Below are 21,444 nucleotides of genomic sequence, written 5' to 3' on the forward strand. Positions count from 1 at the left end.
ATACATCTATATCCAGTGACAGAAATATATAAGGTATAGAAGTCATATAAAGGTAAGAATGAACCCTCTTGTTCAGTTTTCCAAATGAATATGAAAATGCTTTCCTGGTGGCACAATAGAGATGGAATGAAAACAGCTTATTTCTATAAGCCTATCTTAAATTAACTATGTAAGATGCTATTTGGAAAGCTGTTTTATGAGTTTAAAAAAAACTTAGGAAGCAAGTATCTCTGCATCTGTATTTGGCAAGGGCTATTTATATTCTTTGCTTTGAATTTTACTTCTGTCAGTGACTGAAATAATTAAATTCAATGTATTCATATTATACCTCCATTCTCACATCAAGGATTGATTTGTATCTTTCAATACTTTTACAGCACAGGTGATGACTTTTAAAAAGTTAATAGTTATGACCCTTTTAGAAAAAAAGTTACAGATTAATATGATTATCTACAGGGGGAAAAACCAAAGGCAAGGGGGATAAACAATGACAAATATGAGTGGTTACCCCACAGGGTTTGGTAAAAATCAGCAATTTCTACTTGAGAAGAATAATTTCCCCCCAAATCATAATTCTCACTGGCCCGCTGTGAGTAGGAAGGATGTACAAACAAATCCTCAACACTCACTTAACATTAACAGCTAGCTGGAATGCGTCCTCTAGCCAATCCAGGAGCTTGTGTGTGAATTCACTCACATCTTGCTGTAACAGACGCACAAATTGCATGAGTTAGACCCAACAGTATACTTAGGGAAATGAAAATATGCCCTTATCCCACCAATGCTTAAGATTCTATTACTACAAAGGATTTCTTTTTCAGGTCCAAATATCGTGAAGATACAAGGAACATTGGAACCCAGCTGCTGCAGACAACACACAAGACCCACTGGGCGATTTCTGATTAGAAGGAAATGGGAACACTACCCCTTCCAGCCACATCTATTTGTAACAAACTAACAAACAAAATCTTCCAGTTAGGCCTTGAAAAAAAGGTCCAAAGAACAGACTGAAGTTCTCTAGAACAATATGAGATCTGAATGGAGAAAGGAAACCTTTATGAAATGTTTTGAGAATTTTGTAGAACTGCAGGACCTTTAGACAAATAGATAAAAAAAGTACTTTTATGAAGAAGCAGCTGCTCTAATAGTGATAGCTTTGATCTGAATAAGAGGTAGGGAAAGGAACGTACTAGAGTCTAGAAGAGAAAGACTGCTCAGAAAAGCTACTGAACTCAGGTTTAGATCGTTTTAAAAATAGGATTTCTATTTGGGCCATCCCAAGACAAAGGTGCAGACAAAGGACAGACTTTGCTTTTCTCGGTGACCCTCTGCCATGATTTACTGAGATATTTTCCAATCTCCTCCTTTCTACTTCAACAGCCCCTGGGAAATTCTATTCTTTCTACTAATTTTTCTTCTTTCCTTTAAAACAGCCAGCCTCCCCCACACAACACGTACATGCACACACTTTGTTTTACTTGTTCCTTAGGCACTACAAAGGGCAAAAGCAGGCACCCGGAGTCCTGCATAGTCACATTCGTAGCTTATTACACAGCTGAAACAAGGCAACATCACAGTAGTAGTAACAAGGCATCACTGCAAACTCCAGAGTCGAGGGAAAGAATGAGGACTATGGGCTTCCTGTACCTGCTGCTCCTCAGGCGATCGGAATGCTCCCTTTAAGAGGTCCAGGGCTGCTGAAGGGTCTACAAACTTGCGATTTGATCCCATCATCAGAGCAAACAAATACTGAAGCTCCTGCATAAACACGATATTTCTCTTTTCCTGCAGGAAAGATAGCGATGTGTACTCTTATAACCTCATATTTGGAAAATTTGAACACATAAAGAAAAAAGTGGTCAACAATCTCTAATTTATATTTACGAAGTTCTAGATTGGAATCAGGTCTCAAACTGTTATAGGTACTCTGATAAAGTCTGTGTAGGGGACTGCCCTAAACTCGAAAATATCTATGTAGAAGCCAGAGAGAGAATAATGTCAGAAAGCAAAAGTGTTTATTTTCTAAAACCGTTGCCATCCCTCCTTTTGGGAAAGGCATCACCAAGGGAAATCCTGGGAAGGGTTAGATCTCAGCAGGAGGCTATATCCTTTGGCAAGAATGGACTAAAGACTCTTCTAAGAAGGCCCAGGCCTCCCGGCATCATGTCATCCACTCTGCATCCCTCAGGGCAAGCGACTAAAGGAGCCTGAAGAAGGCGCAAACAGACAGGGATTTCTAAATCTCCCACCCAGAGGCAGAAAAGCTGAGGCCATCAGGGTGACCTGCCACTTTCTTAGAACTGTTTTCCTAATTTTATTCCTGCTTAACTTTACATTATTTCTTGTCACAAAGAAAGAACAAGAGCCATTTGGAAATGAAAACAAATGTTGCACAAGCCAAAGAGCATCACAGTAACCAGCTTTAACCAAAATTAAAAGGCCTTTGGGAAGAATGGGACTAAACAACAGTGAAGATTCCTTGACGCCAATTTACCGTGTGACTTGGACAATTTTCAAGTACGTTCTGTGGTAGGCTATAGCTGAGGACAAGTCTTCGGAATTCAGGCAATTGAAACAGAGACTGAAATAAAGAAATGGATTAATAGCCTTTCTTTCAAAATAACTGCAGCAAAAAAATATTTTTTACCTTAAAAGTATGTATAACTGTCAACCTAGTAATTCTACTATGTCTAAGGAAATAATAATGGCTACACATAAAAATTTCGCCAAAAGAATGTTAATCCTTTTTAGGAAAAAACTAGAAAAAACCTAATGGCTAGCAGGAAAAGATTAAATCAACTATAGTACATCTGTATAACAGATTATTACATAGTCATTAAAATAATACTGTAGAAACAATGTTTTCATAAAAGGACAACTACACAGTAAAAATGAGTGATCAAGAGCTACATGTATCAACATAGATGTATCTCAGAAATATTCTGTGTGAGAAAAAGGTGTAGAAGGATAGAGTATTATATTGCTCATAAGAAGTTTAATCATATAAAACAACATGATACACTGTTTAGGGTTACATACACCTGTGGTTGTATCTGTGTGAAGGGGGTGGTATGACGGGCGATGGGTACAATGGGGACTTAATAGCACAGGGATTTGAAACATTTCTTTCTAAAGCTTTACTATTCGCCACTCTTTGCCTTAAATACTGTATTTTAAGAAATTTTAACAGATATCTCTGGCTGGCAGAATTAGGGAAAGGAATTCCTTTTTACTGTTTGTAAATCATACATTTTTCCAACTACGAATATCTTTTGAAAGTTAATGTTTTAAAAAATCTCTTGTATGGGCTTCCCTGGTGGCGCAGTGGTTGGGAGTCCCCCTGCCGATGCAGGGAACACGGGTTTGTGCCCCGGTCCGGGAGGATCCCACATGACGCGGAGCGGCTGGGTCCATAAGCCATGGCCGCTGAGTCTGCGCATCCGGAGCCTATGCTCCACAACGGGAGAGGCCACAACAGTGAGAGGCCCGCGTACAGCAAAAAAAAAAAAAAAAAAAAAAACCTCTTGTATGAATATAACTCCTCATCCCAACATAATCCTCAGATGAAAAGCCCTCCAGCCCACAGACTGGAACTCTTGAAGCAGCATCCTGGGTGGACTATAAGCCTCCGACTTCCCCCACTCCACGACAAGCTCTACCGGGATTCAGCCAATAGGAGGAATGTACACCTGGACTGGGAACTTAAGTCGGGTTAGGATGTGATACCAAAGTTCTATCTGGAGCCGGGGCTGGGATGCTCAGCTCTACAAGTAGCCCCATCTCTTCTCTTCCCACCTCCCATGTCTACCTAGCGCATCTCCATTCCTCCTGGTTTCACCCCTACTCGGCTGACTATCCCGTAACATGTTCCACCACTTCTGTTCTACCTTGAGAAAAATGGCCTTACGTTCTCAAGTCCCTTCACTCCACTTCCTCACCTTCACCAAAATCTGGCTTTTCCCAAAGATGCTATTATTCTTAAAAATTACAACAGTGTGAGCTGATGTTACTCATTTCCCAAACCAATATCAACTTGATCCTCCAACATCTGCTTCTTCTCCTGTAGTCTCTGTATCACTAATTACATCCTCCTCCTCCAGGCATCAAAGTTTAGAACTTCAGAATAATCGTTGTCTCCTTTCCCTTTATCAACCATTTACATCCAGTAAGAAGTCCCTTGCACTCTGCCTCTGGGGCGCTATTTTATTCATAACCACCTCCTCTCTACCAGTCCCTATCACCTGCTCTAATCAAACTCCCATCACTGCCCACCTGGATCACGGCACATCGTCTCCCTGCCTCTAGAACTTCCTCTGTACCAGCCCACTCTCCACACAGCTCCTTCTAACTATCTTTCTAATGTAACCAAAATAAAGCACCTGATTCACCGAAGACTGTCATATGGTGAGAGCTCTGCCATCCCAAGTCTGCCATCCTTACTAGGTGACTTTGGTCAGTACCCAATCCACAGGACATCCTGTCAGCTCCGCCTTGGGAATAAATCAAGATTCCAACCTCTTCTCTATTTCCACGGCTACCAGCCTGGTCCAGGGCAGCACGGCCTCTCAGTGATGACTGCAGCGGCCCCCTTCATAGGTCTCTCCACTTGTATCCGCGCCCCCTCCATTCTGCTCTCCTCACAGTGGCCCGAGGGAGCCTTTTAAAACTCGAGTCAGAGTCCATTACTCCTCTGCTCAGAACCCTCAAGACTCCCCATCTCACTCAGAGCAAAAGACAAGTTACCTCTCCAACCCCACCTCCAGTGATCCTTGCCTCCGCTCCTAGCATTCCAGCCACTCGGGACTCTGATGTCCTGTGAACACGCCAAGCTCACTCCCACCTTGTGGCCATTGTTTGGTGCTTCCCCTTCTACATGGAACGCTCTCCCCCGACAGTTGCCTGGCTCACTCCCTCGCCTGCTGCGTCCAGGGCAACTGCTCCAATCTCATCCCCTCACACAGCCTAACCTAACATCGTAGTTTATGTTGGAACCTGCTCCCGTCCCTCCTGCAGCAATTCCAATCTCCCATACCCTGCTGCTCTCTTTTCTATCACACTGACCAGAGTTTAACATACTATATAAACATCTATGTAGTTAACTAGTTAGTTTTTCAACTATTTATTGATTCCTATTTCAACTATTTATTGTTCCTTGTCTGTCTTGCCTCACAAGAATCTAAATCCCTAAGGGCAAGTCTCTGTCTTGGTTTGGTTCACTCCTATATCTCAAGGGCTTAGAACAGTGCTAGGCACACAGCAGGAGTCCAATTCACATTTTCTGAGGGAACACAGGTACTTTTGTTCAGCCGAGGGACCCCCCAGCTCCCATGAGCATCTTATGTCTCATGACCTATTCCTCCACTCCATCTCTACATACCCAGGATATGTCAATACCGGAAACACTGCCGCTTCTCAGGTCACAAATTCAGAAAAACCTCCTCTTGAACCATAACCTGTCTTCTGGCTCATTTGTTCAATGACCCACAGGACACCTGTGCTTTGACGTCATCAGGAACCCAAGCAAACAGACCTCTTTCCTGTCCTCCCTTCCTGTCTTCATTTCTCCCTCTCCCCAGCTTTGATTCCGTGGTCTCTACCCATCTTTCATTAAATTCTCAAATTGCTCTTTTTTTTTGAAACAATCTCTTAGTTTTTATTTATTTATGTATTTATTTATTTGGTTGCACCAGGTCTTAGTTGCAGCATGCAGGCTCCTTAGTTATGGTATGCGAACTCCTAGTTGCAGCATGCATGTGCGATCTAGTTCCCAGACCAGGGACTGAACCCGGACCCCCTGCTTTGGGAGCGTGGAGTCTCATCCACTGCGCTGTACCACCAGGGAAGTCCCTCAAACTGCTCTTTTGTCCTTTCATCATACCCAGCAAATCCTCCAACTTAAATGAATTTAATTTTCCACTTAAGCGTTTTGGAGAACTGCTAAGAGAAGAAGTCCCGAGCAAACAGGACATGTGGATACCACTATACATTTAAGGTCTACAACCTCAAGTAGACCTTCACATTTTCAGAAATCCTACCACTGTATTCTGGCGCCAACTGGTTTCCCGCTGTTTACAACAACCATTTAAACTTTCACTCCCTTTAAAACCTCATTCTGTCACTCTTCCACTCTGCCTCAAAAAATGGCTGCTTATTTCAGAGGAAAAAACGACTACTAGGAACTATTTCCACTTTAACTGGCAGTCATCATTTCCTCCTTGTCCTCTCCCCTGTTACCCTATTGCCCTCTTGCTGTCGGAGGCCAAGCCCTCCCCACACGCCCTGCTCTCTGTCCTGTCCTCCCATGCTTTCTCAGAAGCCTTTCTCAGTCATCCCCTCCATAGGCTCGCTCCTTTCACCATCTCTCACAGGAGGGAAGTGAATGCAGGGAAGGGTCTCGGTCTGATTCTCAATCTCTCCCTCTCTCTCAAAAGGAAAGAACTGACTCGTGTCCCTCATTCCCCAAGACCTTCCTACATCCTACTCTCAATGCAGAGGCCAGTGAGCCTCTTAAAATGGAAGTAGGATCGCAGCACTTGTCTGCTCCAAACCTTCCAATACTTTCCCACCTCACGTGATTCCTGAACCCTCATCACGACCCCAAGCTCCCCCTCCCCCGCCCCGCCTCCACCACCTCCCTGCACTCACAGCCGTCTGTTCCCCCTCCTCGGTCGCTCAATTCCAGCCTTCTCCCTATTTCTCAGCTCCTGACCTGAGTCTCTGAACTTGGTGTTCCCTGTCTGCAGTGTCCTCTATATAATTATATGAAACATTCTTCATGGAACTACATGGCTCATTCCCTCGCCTAAGTCAGGCCTCTACTCAGATGCCCACCTTAGCAGAAAGGCCATACGTAACCCCCCTATATAAACAGCACCCCTTCCCTCTCTAGCTGAACCCTTTCTAGCCCCTCTTGCCCCCGTTCATTCATCTTTATAGCACTTACCGCCATCTGATATATATTTTGTTTCCTGTCGGTCCCACTCTTTTCCAAGTAAACTCCATGGGAGTGAGGGCTTTGTTTTATCCACTGCTGTTTCCCCAGTGCTAAAACAGTCCAGGCACAGAGTAAGCTGACGGAACCCATGGATTTTATGTGTGTAAACGGAGGATTCCATTTTTGGCTAAGCAGCTGGGTCGGTGTCAAGTACTGTGAAGGAGAAGCTGGCAGGGCGGGATCAAGTGCTGCACGGCAGCCACGTTAAGTTTAAGAGGCAACACGCTCCCCAGGCGAATTCATCCTCTAGCTTGGCTTTATCACCATCTACATGCTACTGATTCCCAGAACTATATCTGCAGCCCAGATTTTTTTACTGAACAACAGATTCACATAGATAACTGCCTACACGGTATCTCCACGTGGACCCTCAAACTCAGCATGTATGAAGCGAACTGAAATCCCCCGTTTAACACTCACGCAAATTATTCTTCCTCCAGTGTTAAATGGCACTATCGTCCACCTGGTACCTCAAGCTAGAAACCTTGCAGTCTTTCTCAGCCCCTCCTGCACATATCCCTACCCAGTTGCTTATCAAATCCTATAGATCTGATCTCCTAAATACCTCGTGAATGCTTTGACTCCTCCCTTCCATGGCTTATGCCACTTCTCTATTCCAGGCCATCATCATTTCCTTCCTGCCTGGTCATTTATGATAGCCTCCCAAAGACTGATTTCTCCTTATTAGCTCTTGCTCTGCTGTAATACAGCATTCACCAAAACACCTCCTCAACCTATTTATAACCACAGAAGATTCTGTTTTCAGTACTGACCAAGCTAGACCCAAGAGCATCTAGGTCCAAAACACAAGAAAGCAACCAAAACACAATAATGCCATGGGGAAAACCCTCCAGTTTTATTTATCTGTTTCCTTTTTTTTAAAGCTATGTTTCTTACATTTCAGTTTAATAAATTACAAAATCGTTTCCAGAAGACACAGTTGTCTCTTAATACCATACCTGAATAACAGCACTAAACCAACATGTATTGCCAACATTTTTCAGCCCAACGGGCCAACCATCAACTCGCCTCCAGTCATTGGGATTGGGATTTTCTCCCCAGACTTCACAGCGTTTTCTCTTTGAGCGTTTAGTTTCTGCAGAGGTTGCTTCGTGCATCCTATATTGTGCCAACATATCACACATCAAAAAAGAAAAGAGTTAAACAACAATATACTATATGGAGGATGTAGGTAAGCTTTCACAGGTAACTCAAAATGCCAGATAAACTATTTACTGGGTAACCGCTGGCTATATAATAACTATAAGGTTGCAACATAAGTGAAAAGGTTTAAACATCGAGTTGTTAATCCTGCCAAAGCAGAGATTATTACTAACAAGGGCCCTGATGGAACTGAGTTGAGACTCAAGACTATTTATGGCTACCATATTAAAAGTTTTACATTTCAACAATAGTGCCTTATCTCAGACCTTGCCATTGAAAGAGGCAGGAGAGACACTCTGCTAAAGATAAGAGCCTCCTCGAAATTGCTTAGCACACAAACCATGGCCCTATGTTTCCCTGAAAGAAACAACTTGGCAGTATGAGGGGATAAACATGTCTGGAAACTGACTGGGCACCACTGGAACTGGGTATCTGTGAACAATACCAGACAATCACCAAATCAGTACCAATTCAAAACATATATCCTCCTAGTCCTAGGGCAGCTGAGTGATAACTTTCATTTTCAATAGCCAACAACAAAACATTCAAAGTTTACAAAGGCTCAAAGTTAATAAAGAGAATACATATTTATCAGATATTTGCCCTAGACAGTTTTTTCCCCACTAGCAAATATGAACTACAAAACCTTGCAGGCTTCTACTCAAAGACCACAGGCTGCAATAAGACCCTTATCATATTTAGCTTTTTCAAAAGTGAACCAAGGAGTAAGTAAGCGAATGTGAATTTAAATTTTCTCATGAAAGAAATTTCATTTAGGTGCAATTAAAGAAGCTTGGCAGAACTGTTTCAGAGATACTGCCTTTGACCTACACACTGATGTGCAGAGCAAAGACTATAAATTAAATCAATAACCTGTTAAGATCTCTTCCATCAGCTTGAATTTTGGGGGACTCCAGCAGACTCAAAGCAATGGCGGCCTGAAGATCATCTTTGCTATCATGAGTAAGGTCTATTACTTCTGTAAGATAAATAGAAATTTAATTAGTCTACATGCAGGAAACATTGCCTTTCTGTTTGTATTGTAGGAAAAAAGGTAAAAGCATTCACAAAATTAGATACACTCCCTAACTCTCAATACAATGGCTCTTCTGTGTAAAAACAACTTTATTACTCTATGCTAGAATCAAATGAATAACTTACAGCTACACTGTAACCTTATGATTAGCTAACAGTACAGTAATAACAAGCTGCTAAAATGCAATGAGTCAAATACCCCCTTTTGCAGCCTTACTTCACAGAGTCAGAAATATATCCCATACCTGTAGGTTAAGTAGTCTCTTTACTTACCATTGTAAACTATCAGCTAAAAGTTGAACATTCAAAGAATGGATATTTTCAATCTCACAGGAACTATTCTAGAGAACAGAGGATATACTCCTCAACTCATTTTATGAAGTCAGCATAACACCTTGGTATATCACAAACCAATCAAGAACAGTAAGAGAGAGGAAAAATGACAAACTCACGCATGATCACAGATGCAAAGAGCCTGAACAAAAGCAAATAGAATCCTGCTAACACACCAAAAAAGATTATATATTAAGACCAAGCTGAATTCACTGTAGGAATGAAATACTGAGTTAATGTTAGAAAACAGACCAGTAAAATCCACTATCTTAACAGTTAAAGGAAAAAATGATCATCTCAATAGATACAGAAAAAGTATTTTAAAACATTCAACCTCCATTAAGGAATAAAAACTCCAAGCCAAGCAGGAAGAGAAAAGAATATTTTTAGACTGAGAAAGAATATCCATGGAAAGCCCACAGCAAACTTTACACTTAATCGTGAAATGTTACATGCATTTCCTTTAAAACCAAGACTAAGACAAAGACGTCTGTTGTTGAGGGCTTTTATTCACCATGGTTCTGAAAGTTCCAGGCAGTGTGACAACAAAATAAAATAAATTTTAAAAAAATAATAAAGATTGCAAAATAAGAAACAAACCTGTCATAATTCACAGATAATGATCACCTACAAGGGAAACCCAAAATAATCTATGGAAAATAGTTATAATTAATAAGAGATGGTTAACACTATTGTAAAGCAATTATACTCCAATAAAGATGTAAAAAAAATAAGAGATGGTTAGATAAAAGATCAATGAACAAAAGTTGAATGAATGTCTATATATGAGCAATGAAATACTTAATTTATAAAGAAAAAAACCACAAAGAACACGAAACAAAAAATCAAGACCTTGTGCTACTGGCATAAGAACTAACATATGGATCGATGGAACAGAATGAGTGGGACTGAACTGACAGTCCAGGAATAAACCTCACAGTTATAGTCAACTGATTTTCAACACAGGTACCAAGACAATTCAATAGGGAAAGAGTGGCTTTTAACCCCTCCTTCACATCATTTACAAAAATGAACTCAAAAGTGGATCAAGCCCTCAAGATAAGAGCTAAAACTACAAAACTCTTAGAAGTAAACAGGTATAACTTCATGACCTTGGATTAGACAATGGCATCTTCGAGATGACAATCAAAGCACAAGCAGTGAAAGAAAAGATTGGTAAATCTGACATCATCAAATAAAAATCTTTGGGCTTCAAAGGACACCATCAGGATAGTGAAAAGACAGCCCACAGAACGAAAGAAAAGTTTTGCAAATCATGTATCTAGTAAGAAACCTATATACAGAATACATAAACTCCTGCAACTGAATAATAAAAAGACAAACAGCCCAACTTTAAAAATAGGAAAAGAATTTCATTAGACATTTCTCCAAAGAAGATACACAAATGGCCAATAAGCACATGAAAAGATGCTCCACATCATTAGCCATTAAGGAAATGCAAATCAAAACCACAATGAGATTATCATTTCACACCCACTTGGATGGCTAAATAACAAATGTTGGTGAAGATGTAGAGAAGTTAGAACCCTGTGTAGTGCTGGTGGGAATGTAAAATGGTGCAGCTGTTGTGGAAGTTAGAAGAATGGAGGCTGGCAGTTCTTCAAAAAGTTAAACATAAAAAGTTTCATGACATTGATTTCTTGGATATGACACCAAAAGCACCGACAAACAAAGACAAAAATCAACAAATGGGACTAAATCAAACTTAAAAACTTTAAAGCATGAACGGACACAATCAACAGAGTCAAAAGGCAACCTACGGAATGGGAGAAAATAATTGCCAATCATGTATCTGATAAAGGGTTAATATCCAGAGTATATAAAGAACTGCTACAACCCAACAACAACAAAAAATCAACCAATCTGATTTTAAAATGGGCACAAGGCTTGAAGAGACATTTCTCCAAAGATGATATAATATGGATAACAGACATATGAAAACATGCTCAATGTCACTAATCATTGAGAAATGCAAATTAAAACCACTATGTGATAATGCCTCACATCCATTAGAATGGCTATCAAAAAAACAAAAACCAGAAAATAACAAGTATTGGCGAGGATGTGGAGAAATTGGAACCCTTGTGCACTGTTGGCAGGATTATAAAATAGTGCAAATGCTATGGGAAACTGTGTGGAGGTTCCCACACTTTTTAAAAAATTAAAAGTAGAACTACCATATCATCGAGCAATCTCACTTCAGGGAATATATCCAAAATGAAAAACCAGGGTCTCAAAGAGCTGTTTGCACATCCATGTTCAAATGGCACTATTCACAAAAGCCAAGAGGTGGAAGCAACCCAAATATCCATTGATGGATAAATGGATAAACAAAATTTGGTATATACATACAATGGAGTATTATTCAACCTTAAATAGGAAGGAAATTCTAACGTGCTACAATCTGAATGAACTTTGAAGACATTATGCTAAGTGAAATAAGCCAGCTACTAAAGAACAAAATACTGTATGATTCCACTTATATAAGGTACTGAGAGTAGTCAAAATCATAGAAAACAGAAAGTAGAATGGTGGTTGCTAGGAGCTGGGGGATGGGGTAATGGGGAGTTACTGTTTAATGGGTAGAGAGTTTCAGTCCTGCAAGACAAAAAAAGAGTTCTGGAGATGAATGGTGGTGATGGTTGCACAATGACATGAATGTACATAATACCACTGAACTTAAAGGTGGTTATGATAGTAACTTTTATGTGATGTGTATTTTACCATAATTAAAAAAATTGAAAAGAAAAAAAAAAGGAAATCCTGTCACATGCCATTGCATGGATGAACATTGAGGACATTATGTTAGATGAAATAAGCTAGTCACAAAAAAATAAATCCTGTATGATTCCACTTATATGAGGTACCTAAGGTAGTCAAATTCACAGAAACAGAAAGTAGAAGGCTGTTACTGGGGGCGGGGAGGGAGAAAAGGGTTGTTTAATGGGAATAAAGTTTCAGATTTATAAGATGAAAAAGTTCTAGAGATCTTTTATACAATAATGTGAATATACTTAACACTACTGAACTGTACACTTAAAAATGGTTAAACTGTACATTTAAAAATGTGGGACTTCCCTAGCGGTCCAGTGGTTAAGACTCTGCTTCCACTGAAGCGGGCAGGGTTCAATCCCTGCTCAGGGAACTAAGACCCAGCATGCCACGTGGTGTGGCCAATACATAAATAAATTAATTAATTAAAATTGATGTCCCCCCAAAAAATATCCATGATGAAAAAAAATTTTTTAAAGATTAAAATGTAAATTTTATTTACATTTTAACTACAATTAAACTTAATTTAACTACAATTAAAAAAAAAGAATTCCAACTAATAAATTATTAAGCAATGATAGATTAAATATTACCATTTTGAAATCTCCAATAAAATAAAGAATCTAAGCAATAATCACCAATGGTGGCTGGAAATACTAGGTGGGGAATTTTATGATAAATTAATCAAACTAACAATCTGAACACACTAACAATTTTAACAACACAAAAAGATGGACCAGACATTATTTACTTCTTGATACGACAAAATAGAAGAAATACACACACCACTACCTATGACTTTGTCATGCCAGATAAGCATCTAAATTAATAGGAAAGACAGAGAACATAAAAACCCACTAAAGGATACCACAGGAATGCAATCATGTGGTATCATGCAAATCCTGTCAAATAAAATCCTGAAACAAAGGACTTTATTTCTTCAAACATTAAACTGCAAGAAAAAAAGAGAGGGGGACTATATAGATAAAAGGGATCTTAAAAAACATTTCAAACATACTTTAATGTTTTCATTTTATGTGGATCATTATTCTCACAAACCAATTACACACATATTGTTAGTGAGACAAGCAGGGAAATTTCTACACTGGTATTTGATGAGATTAAGAAATTGTTATTAATTTTTAAGTGTGATAATATTGTTGCAGTTATGAAAAAAGAGTCCTGTTTTTTTTTTTAAGTTAAACACAGAATTGTTATATGACCTAGCAATTCCACTCCTAGGTATATATCCCAAAGAATTAAAAACAGATACTCAATGAAATAGAATGGAAACCATGAAAATCTGACAGTGGGTAAGTATAGCCTTTTCAATAAAAGGTCCTGAACCAACTGAATAGCTGGAGGAAGTGAGGGGGTGGATCGAACTATGTTTTTATCTTATGCCTTACCAAGATAATCCATTTCAGATGAATTAAAGGTTTAAATGTGAAAAGCAAAACATTACAATTTTAGAAGAAAATATAACAGAATATCCTATAACTTCACAGTATAGGAGTTCTTAAACAAAAAACACAAACCATAGCAGAAGATTAATAAGTGAAAGCTATTTGTTAGTTCATCACCATAGTGTAAAAACACAAGTCATCAACAAGGAGAAGATATCTGCAACACCCAAGTCCAGAAAAATGGGTTAATATCAAGAATATAAGGTCACTATCAATAAGAATATCAGGAATCAATAAAAAGAGGCAAACAAACAGAAAAACCAGCAGAAGACACGAAAAGAAACTTCACATGAGGAAACATGAATGGTCAAAAGGGAAAAGATGTTCAATCTCATTATTTAATTTTTAAAAATTCTAATTAAAAACAAGATTATCATTTCATATCAAAAAGACAGGCAACAATTTTACAATCTAACAAATTTGAGAGCAAGAGTTACTCTCAAACCCTGTTAGTGGGAGTATAAATATGTGAAAAAAACACTTTGGGGACCTCCCTGGTGGCACAGTGGCTAAGACTCCGCACTCCCAATGCAGGGGGCCCAGGTTCGATCCCTGGCCAGGGAAACAAATCCCACATGCATGCCGCAACTAAGAGGTCGCATGCCACAACTAAGGAGCCCACCTGCCGCAACTAAAGGAGCCCATGGGCTGCAACTAAGGAGCCTACATGCCGCGACTAAGACACGGCACAACCAAATAAATAAATAAATATTTTTTTAAAAAATCACTTTGGAAAATGTCACTAATAATAACTACTAAGTTGAAGATGAGCACATCTTAATACTCACCAATTACACTGCTAGGCATATACACTAAAGAAACTCTTGCATACATGCACAAGAAACATAAATCAAAAAAGCTCACAGCAGCCTTGTTTACAACAGCAAAAAAAATTCAAAACAACCCCAAAGTCAATCAACAAATATATCAATTCTGTTGTATATTCAGACCAAGAAATACTACACATCAGTCAAAAGAAATAACTACAGGTACAACCAACATGGATGCGTCTCGAAAAGAAAAATGTGGATTGAAAAAGTCACTACGTGCACCGAAAGACATATACAAGAATATTCACAGCAGCATTATTCAGAATAGTTCAAAATTGCCAAAAGCTCAAATATCCATTAACACCACCTTGCGCAGCTGATAGATCCCTCCTCCTGGAAGCCTCTTTGGCCTCCATAGCACCACTCTCCTGGTCTTCCTCCTACTCCCCTGCCCCCCGCCCAGACATCTCAACACTGGAAGATCTACTGCTGAGTCACTGAACCTTTCCTGTTTTCTATACCCACTCCCTTGGAGAGCTCATCCCGTCTCATAACTTTAAGTACCATTTACAGGTTTATGATTCCAGGTTTTATCCACCTCCAGTCCAGATCTCTCCCTTGAACTGCACACTTGGACCTCCACTGCCTTTTTCATACTCCACCTGGATGTCTAACAGGCATCTCAAACTTAATATTGCCAAAACCGATCTCCTCATTTTCCACCCCAAATCTGCTCCATCTGCAATTATTCCCATGTCAGTTAAGTGCAACTCCATCCTTTCAGCTCCTTAGGAAACAAACCTGGAGTCATCTTTAACCCCTCTCTCTTTCACAACCCTCAGATCCTTTGTAAGCAAATCCTGTAGAGCAAGCACTTGTCACCCTTCCACTACTGCATCCTGGCCCACACCACCTTCATCTGCAATAGCTTCCTGAGTCGTCCTGGGCTCCCTGCTCTGCCCCATGCTCGCTACTCCCTCCCACACATTCTGTTCTCAACAGAGCAGCCAGAATGATCTTTAGCCAAAGGAAACCCGTTTACAGCATTCCTCTGCACCAAACTCTCCAATGGCTAGTCCTCTTAAGTCAGAGTAAATGCCAAGCAGCTATGAAGGCTCCGCAAGATCTGCCTCCCATTTGTTCCCTCAATGGCCTCATCTCTCACAGGGCAGCAATTCCTGTTTCTTTTGTTCATCTCCAGTGCCTAAAAGAGGGCTTGGCACATAATAGGGGTTCATTAAATAAGTGCCGAATGAATGGAACCATTTAAGCGCTGAGAATCGTGCCTGGCGCCTAGTAATGGCTCAGTAATTAGCCATTATTACTACTATTTCCGAAGGGTTGATGTGATGGAAAGGACACTCACGTAAACTCATCTCTTACTCTCCGCTAGTTCAGAGCGGGACCAAGCCAGGATATACCTACTTGCTAATTCTTCTTTGTTGGCAGCACTGCCCGCTACTTCAGATGGTTCTGTAGCAGCAGTCTCCTGGCTGGGCTCTTTAACTCTTTCATCAGTGAGAAGGCTGACTGCCTGGGTGATGTCACCATTACTGGCCTGAGGGGAGGAAAAAAATAGAAATTTCAAAAGTAAAGCATCACAGCATTTAAAATAAGCAGCAAGTTAGTCTGGGAGTTATAACTCTTACTACCCTGGTGACATACGGAATAAGTCTAGGCATAATTCTAGGGTATAAAGGAGGAAACAGAGTACAGTGGAGGAGAGTAGGTCTATTACGCTTAAAGCACTGCCATTAAACTCCTAGTTACAGGAAGGGAGTTGCCATGCTCTGATTTCCCACAACATGCAAACGAGAATGAAATCTCACTGCTTTGGATACTATGCCGGCTGATTTCACAGAACAGCTACGGCATGATGTATCAAGAAGGGGGCCGGCGATTAACACAGAGATTCTAAGTGAAGTCAGCCCCTACGGTAAAGGTGCCAAACAGTTACCATATTCTATAGTGATGAAGTGATGACCACACTTCTATTTCATTTTAACTTTTTAAACTTTTCTTAGGAAAAAATTCTAACATACACAACAGGAGAGGGAATGTATAATTGAACCCCATGTGCCCATCACTCGGCTTCGATAATTACCGAGCCCTGGTCAGTCTTATTTTACCTATTCTGCCTCTCCTCCCCCAGATACTCTGAAGCAAACTCTAAGTGTCTTATCATCTCATCAGTCAACATTTCAGAATGTATCTTTTTAAAAAAATATAACCCATAATGCTATCCTCACACAAATAACCAGTTCAAATTTCCCTGACTCAAATACTTTTTAGTTCGAATCAGGATCCACAAAAGGTCCGTACGGTGCAGTTAGTTGATAGGTACCTTAAATCTCTGTAGGTTTCCCCCCGCACTATGAGTCTCTCCCCTCCTCAACTTTTTCCTGCTCTTATAATTTACATGTTGAAGATACTGGGTCATTTGACCTTTAGAACTTCCGTCCTATACGTATGCACATTCATCTTGGCATAAATATAGCTTGAACTGACATAACTATGATATGAACAACAGTTTTAAAACCTGTTGAATAGAGGCCTTGAGACTAACCTTCAGAGCTTCATGAAGAAAAGAAGGGTCCTGAATGCCTGTGATCTCCCTCAGTTGATTTAACAGCATTTGGCAGCTCTGTATTTGAGAAACAGAAAGAACACACACACGTGTCAATCGGAAAGTAAACCTGGACACATTTAAAGAATAGACACCAGCATCTTGGGTAAACAGGCTTGAGACTTGCATTGTTTACTTTAAAAAACCAACAAGCTCCAAGGAACAAGGTACTTGACTGTCAGACACATTCTGAAATGCCAAATGTATTGCTCTTTCTAAAGCTTAATCATGGAAAATGCTTTTGGCATTTGTGGACGAAACATGAGTAAATAGCAAAACTACAAATACATAAAACATTTGAATGTAATATTCCAGCTTTAATGGACGCTTCAAGTGCCTCAGGTTTCTCTCTGTGAGCAGTATGTAAGTAGGCCATTATAAGGAGTCCAGGGAATTTGCATGGATGTGAAGATGTGCTATTTTAAGCTTCACTGCACATGCCATTTGTGTGTGTCATTTTTCACTGACATTAAGTTTCCAATCATGTAATTAACAAATGATACCACCAATGTCATATTTGAAACTTTAGGTTTGATTGCTTAAAAAAATGTATAGATAAAGCTAGAATTTTCTGAATTATAAATACAATTGCAGAGGGAATAAAGTATGGAATGTTTTCTCTTCATTAATCTGAATCATGGAAAAACCTTTCTTATTAACTTCCAGCTACAAGATCAGTTTATAACCCTTTTCAGCCTTAAAGTCTTCAACTGACAAGTTAACACAAAACACCTATTTACAAGTAAGCTTTTCAACAATTTAAACAATTGGCTGGCCCAAGTGAAGACACAGTGATCTTACAGATGAATGCTGAAAACGAAATAGCTCAAATTTAATCCAGCGAGAAGAAATCTAATTTATTCTTAACATTGTACTAGAATGAAGCCCCAATTCAATACTTGATGCTTGACCATTAACTGTCTTTCAGTTAGTACTATGTCTCCAAGAGGCATTAGGCAGTCTAGTTCACTGCCAGCTGTAACAGAAACAGTATCCTCTGTTCTTCAACAGCTGAGGGCCCAATGCAACACTCAAGCAGCACACCACTAGAAATAACGAACTGAAACACCCCTGTACAGTCCTTGGAAAAGCATCAACAGTCTTTCTGTTCTAGTCACAGGTCATCGTCATAGGCTAGAAATGGAACCCTACCCTGCTGAGCCCAGCAGCCCTGGAGGCTGTGAGTCTGTCAAAGGCAGTCACCACCTGGGCACTGCTAGAGTGGCTCTCACACTAAGAGGTATCCAGATTTAACCTTGGAAAACACTGAAAACACAGCATATGATTTTTAGAAAAATAAAGTATTAAAAAGTTTGTTTCCAAACAAATTCTAATTCCACTGATCGTATTGTGTAAGTGTGTGAATCTATATAGGTCAATCATAACCAATTTTCTAAAAAATCCAAATCAATGTACCCAAAAAAGGGTGGAATAAAAGGATGAGGAAATGCGTAGCATATCAGCCCTGAACTGGAACCAAGAAGGTAAGAGTGGATAGACAATCACATCTTCACCTCAAATTACTCTGTGTACCAACTGATGCAGGAGTCACAGAAGACAATCCCAGTTAAAATAATGGCTCACACCCACTGCTTACTTTTAGCCAGGTGCTGTTCCAAACACTTCATATGTATTAACTCATTTAACCCTCATAACAAACCTGTGAGATAGACACTGCGCCCATTTGACAGAAAACTGAGGCATAGAGATGTTAAGTAACTTACACAAAGTTATTGCTAGTAAGGGGTGGAGCTGGGATTTGACCCCAGGCTGCCTGACTCCAGAGTCTGCACTCTAACCTCTATGCCATGCTGTATCTGAGAAAACAAAGAAAACAGGCAAGAATACCTATTTAATGCAAAACAATGCAAACATTTTATTCTTATATTTTGACCTTGATCTCTGCATCTTAACAAGTTTCCTATTTTAGCTGCCCTTATATAATCACCATTTTGATTACTTAGTACAATCAGTTCCAAATAAGCTATCATCAGGAAGTAGAGAGGTAAACACTATAATGGACGGAATCTAAAGTGCCATCGGTTATAAAAAGCACCATTATTATGCACCACCAAAGACAAAAACGGCTGCCACTTAAATGCCTTCATGACAGTGAAGTGTGACGAAGTCCTTCGTGACAGTCCTAGGAGACACATGAATTGGTCACATCAGCTTCTTGTAGCTCCAAAATGTCTCATTTATGTTGAGAAATAGAGCAATTAACCCTACTTCCAGGTGCACTGCCTGGCATGCAATAGATAATTCTTTGGCATATTTCTCAGCAAAAACGAAAAAAAGCTTAAAACACCTATAGTATGTTCCTTTCTGAGGTCCCATAATGCACTTGATTGTAGCTTTGCAAGAAAATTTGAAACTGCAATCATTCCTCCAATGACAAATATTTTACTTCACATGAAATCAAATCTGTACCCTGCTGTTCTATTTCTATGCCTTTCTTCATAGCTTTTTCGATCTTTTTAAAGCCCTTTTAAATGGCAAGTAAACTAACCGTGCGGTACCAAGAGTGCATATAACCCGACTGCCATGGCGGCAGGAACAGCTATGACTAAGCCCACACATGTGCAGACTATGGTAACTACACCGCATGTGCTGCTTGGGTGATAGTAAACGTAAGGACCATCTCAATTTCAGAGATCTCAGAATGCCAAATAAATGCTAATCAATGAAATACGGTATGGAAATGATAAATAATTTACTAACCATTACATTTGGCTGTGGGTTAAAGTCCCACTCCTCTGTCTCCACTTTGTAACAGGTAGCAGTGGACATTAACACATCTAGAATAATACACTCAGGAAAGGAAAATAAACTCTTTGTTTCCCTTTTTTAAAAGCTATTGGGCAGAGATGACAGCTACATAAAATCATTTTGTACAGTGTCAAGAATGACATTATATTCATCTTACCTCCTTCAAGAACTCTGGTCCCTCACTATCCTCTCCCTTTCCCATGTTGAGGGAACGAATGAGCCTGCAAAGGAATAGGACTTACTGGCTTTACCTGGTATTTCTCACCATGTGGTTTCCTAACCGTTCTAAGTGAAATTCCTGCCTCTGTAAAGGCAAGGATCACACAACACACTAGCTGAATTGAATTAGCCATAGGACAGTGCTATTCACAACTGTAACTAACACTTACTGAACGCCTTTCTGTCAGGAACCTTAGATGCCTCACACGCACACGAAATCCTTGGAACAACCCTAAAAAAGTTAAGAATCATTATCTTCATTGTGCAAATTAGAAAACTAAGGTTTACAAAACCTATTTTGTCATCAAGTGTCTTGAATTAAAAGATTAATCAAAAATAACTATTAAGAGTCTGAATAACAAGTTTCACAAGGATTAAGCTATGCTAGTGATACACATGAACAACTGCTATGACATGACTCAGTCTTATAAATATTTAGGTAAACCTAAATTCTCACACAGACAACGCAATCAGTACTATATATGACATGTTAATTTTACCACAACAGACAAGCTAAGCTCATTAGGATCCTACGGTATTGCTGACTCACAGTTTCTTCTGGAACTTCACAGGAAGCTGATTTAAATATTAACTTCACCCTAACTATGATGACACATATAAAGTACACACCCAACATGAGACAAGAGAAAGCCTGTGCTCCAGTCATAATGAGGTCAAATAACTGGCAAGAGCCAACATGTTTGCACTTCCCTATAGCTAAATACACATTATTTTCATAAAACAAAGAGTACTCTCTTTTCTTGCCCAGAGGCAGTGAAAAAAGACAGGCACACAGAAATCTCTAGAAAGAAGGAACTCAAGCTTTCCGACCTCAACTACTCTGTGGTTTTGGTGCAAAACTTCTCAGGACTGAGGTTTTCTTAAAGCAAAGACAATAACTCACCTTATAGTAAGCAATAAACAGGATTAGTCACCCAGTAAAACATTAAACTATGAAGTTTTTTAGTCCTAATCCCACTGCAACTAAATTAAAATCTTTGATCAGCAAATTAGTGAGATGACTAATCTCACAATCTTCAAATACCCAGTTTAGCACTGTGATGCTAGATTTCTTTTTTACAGTTATTTCTTATTATAATTTCTAGATTATTCCATTCCTTCAAACAGGGATGCTATTTTCATCATTCTCATGCACACATTTCCTGATCTCAACTGTCTCTTTTTACAAAGCCATTTCTAAATTTAAAACTAAGTACATAATTGATAAATGTTACTTTACTCCAAAGAACTACCAAGGTGTGCCTAATAAAATTC

The 21,444-nt window shown here is 39.6% G+C and overlaps 1 protein-coding gene across 9 annotated transcripts in view; it reads right to left on the reverse strand.

The window, feature by feature from the left end:
* Positions 1 to 21,444, reverse strand: part of USP28 (ubiquitin specific peptidase 28) — a 56,685-nt gene that overhangs the window by 26,140 nt on the left and 9,101 nt on the right. For 4 of the 9 annotated variants that reach the window (XM_022559098.2, XM_089915545.1, XM_022559104.3 and 1 more), the window contains exons 2-8: positions 17,122 to 17,199; positions 15,981 to 16,113; positions 9,032 to 9,137; positions 7,954 to 8,113; positions 2,495 to 2,581; positions 1,648 to 1,785; positions 630 to 703 (exon numbers count right to left, since the gene is read on the reverse strand). In XM_022559098.2, coding sequence (XP_022414806.2) covers positions 630 to 703; positions 1,648 to 1,785; positions 2,495 to 2,581; positions 7,954 to 8,113; positions 9,032 to 9,137; positions 15,981 to 16,113; positions 17,122 to 17,199 — 776 coding nt within the window. Of the gene's footprint in view, positions 1 to 629; positions 704 to 1,647; positions 1,786 to 2,494; positions 2,582 to 7,953; positions 8,114 to 9,031; positions 9,138 to 15,980; positions 16,114 to 17,121; positions 17,200 to 18,905; positions 18,999 to 20,107; positions 20,402 to 21,444 lie in introns of those variants that run through there. The other 5 variants (XM_089915546.1, XM_089915547.1, XM_089915548.1 and 2 more) reach the window with 5 other exon arrangements.

The sequence above is a fragment of the Delphinapterus leucas genome, chromosome 7, assembly GCF_059928025.1.
Source record: "Delphinapterus leucas isolate spDelLeu-1000000601 "Yukka" chromosome 7, BTC_Dleu_Yukka2, whole genome shotgun sequence".
NCBI lineage: Eukaryota > Metazoa > Chordata > Mammalia > Artiodactyla > Monodontidae > Delphinapterus > Delphinapterus leucas.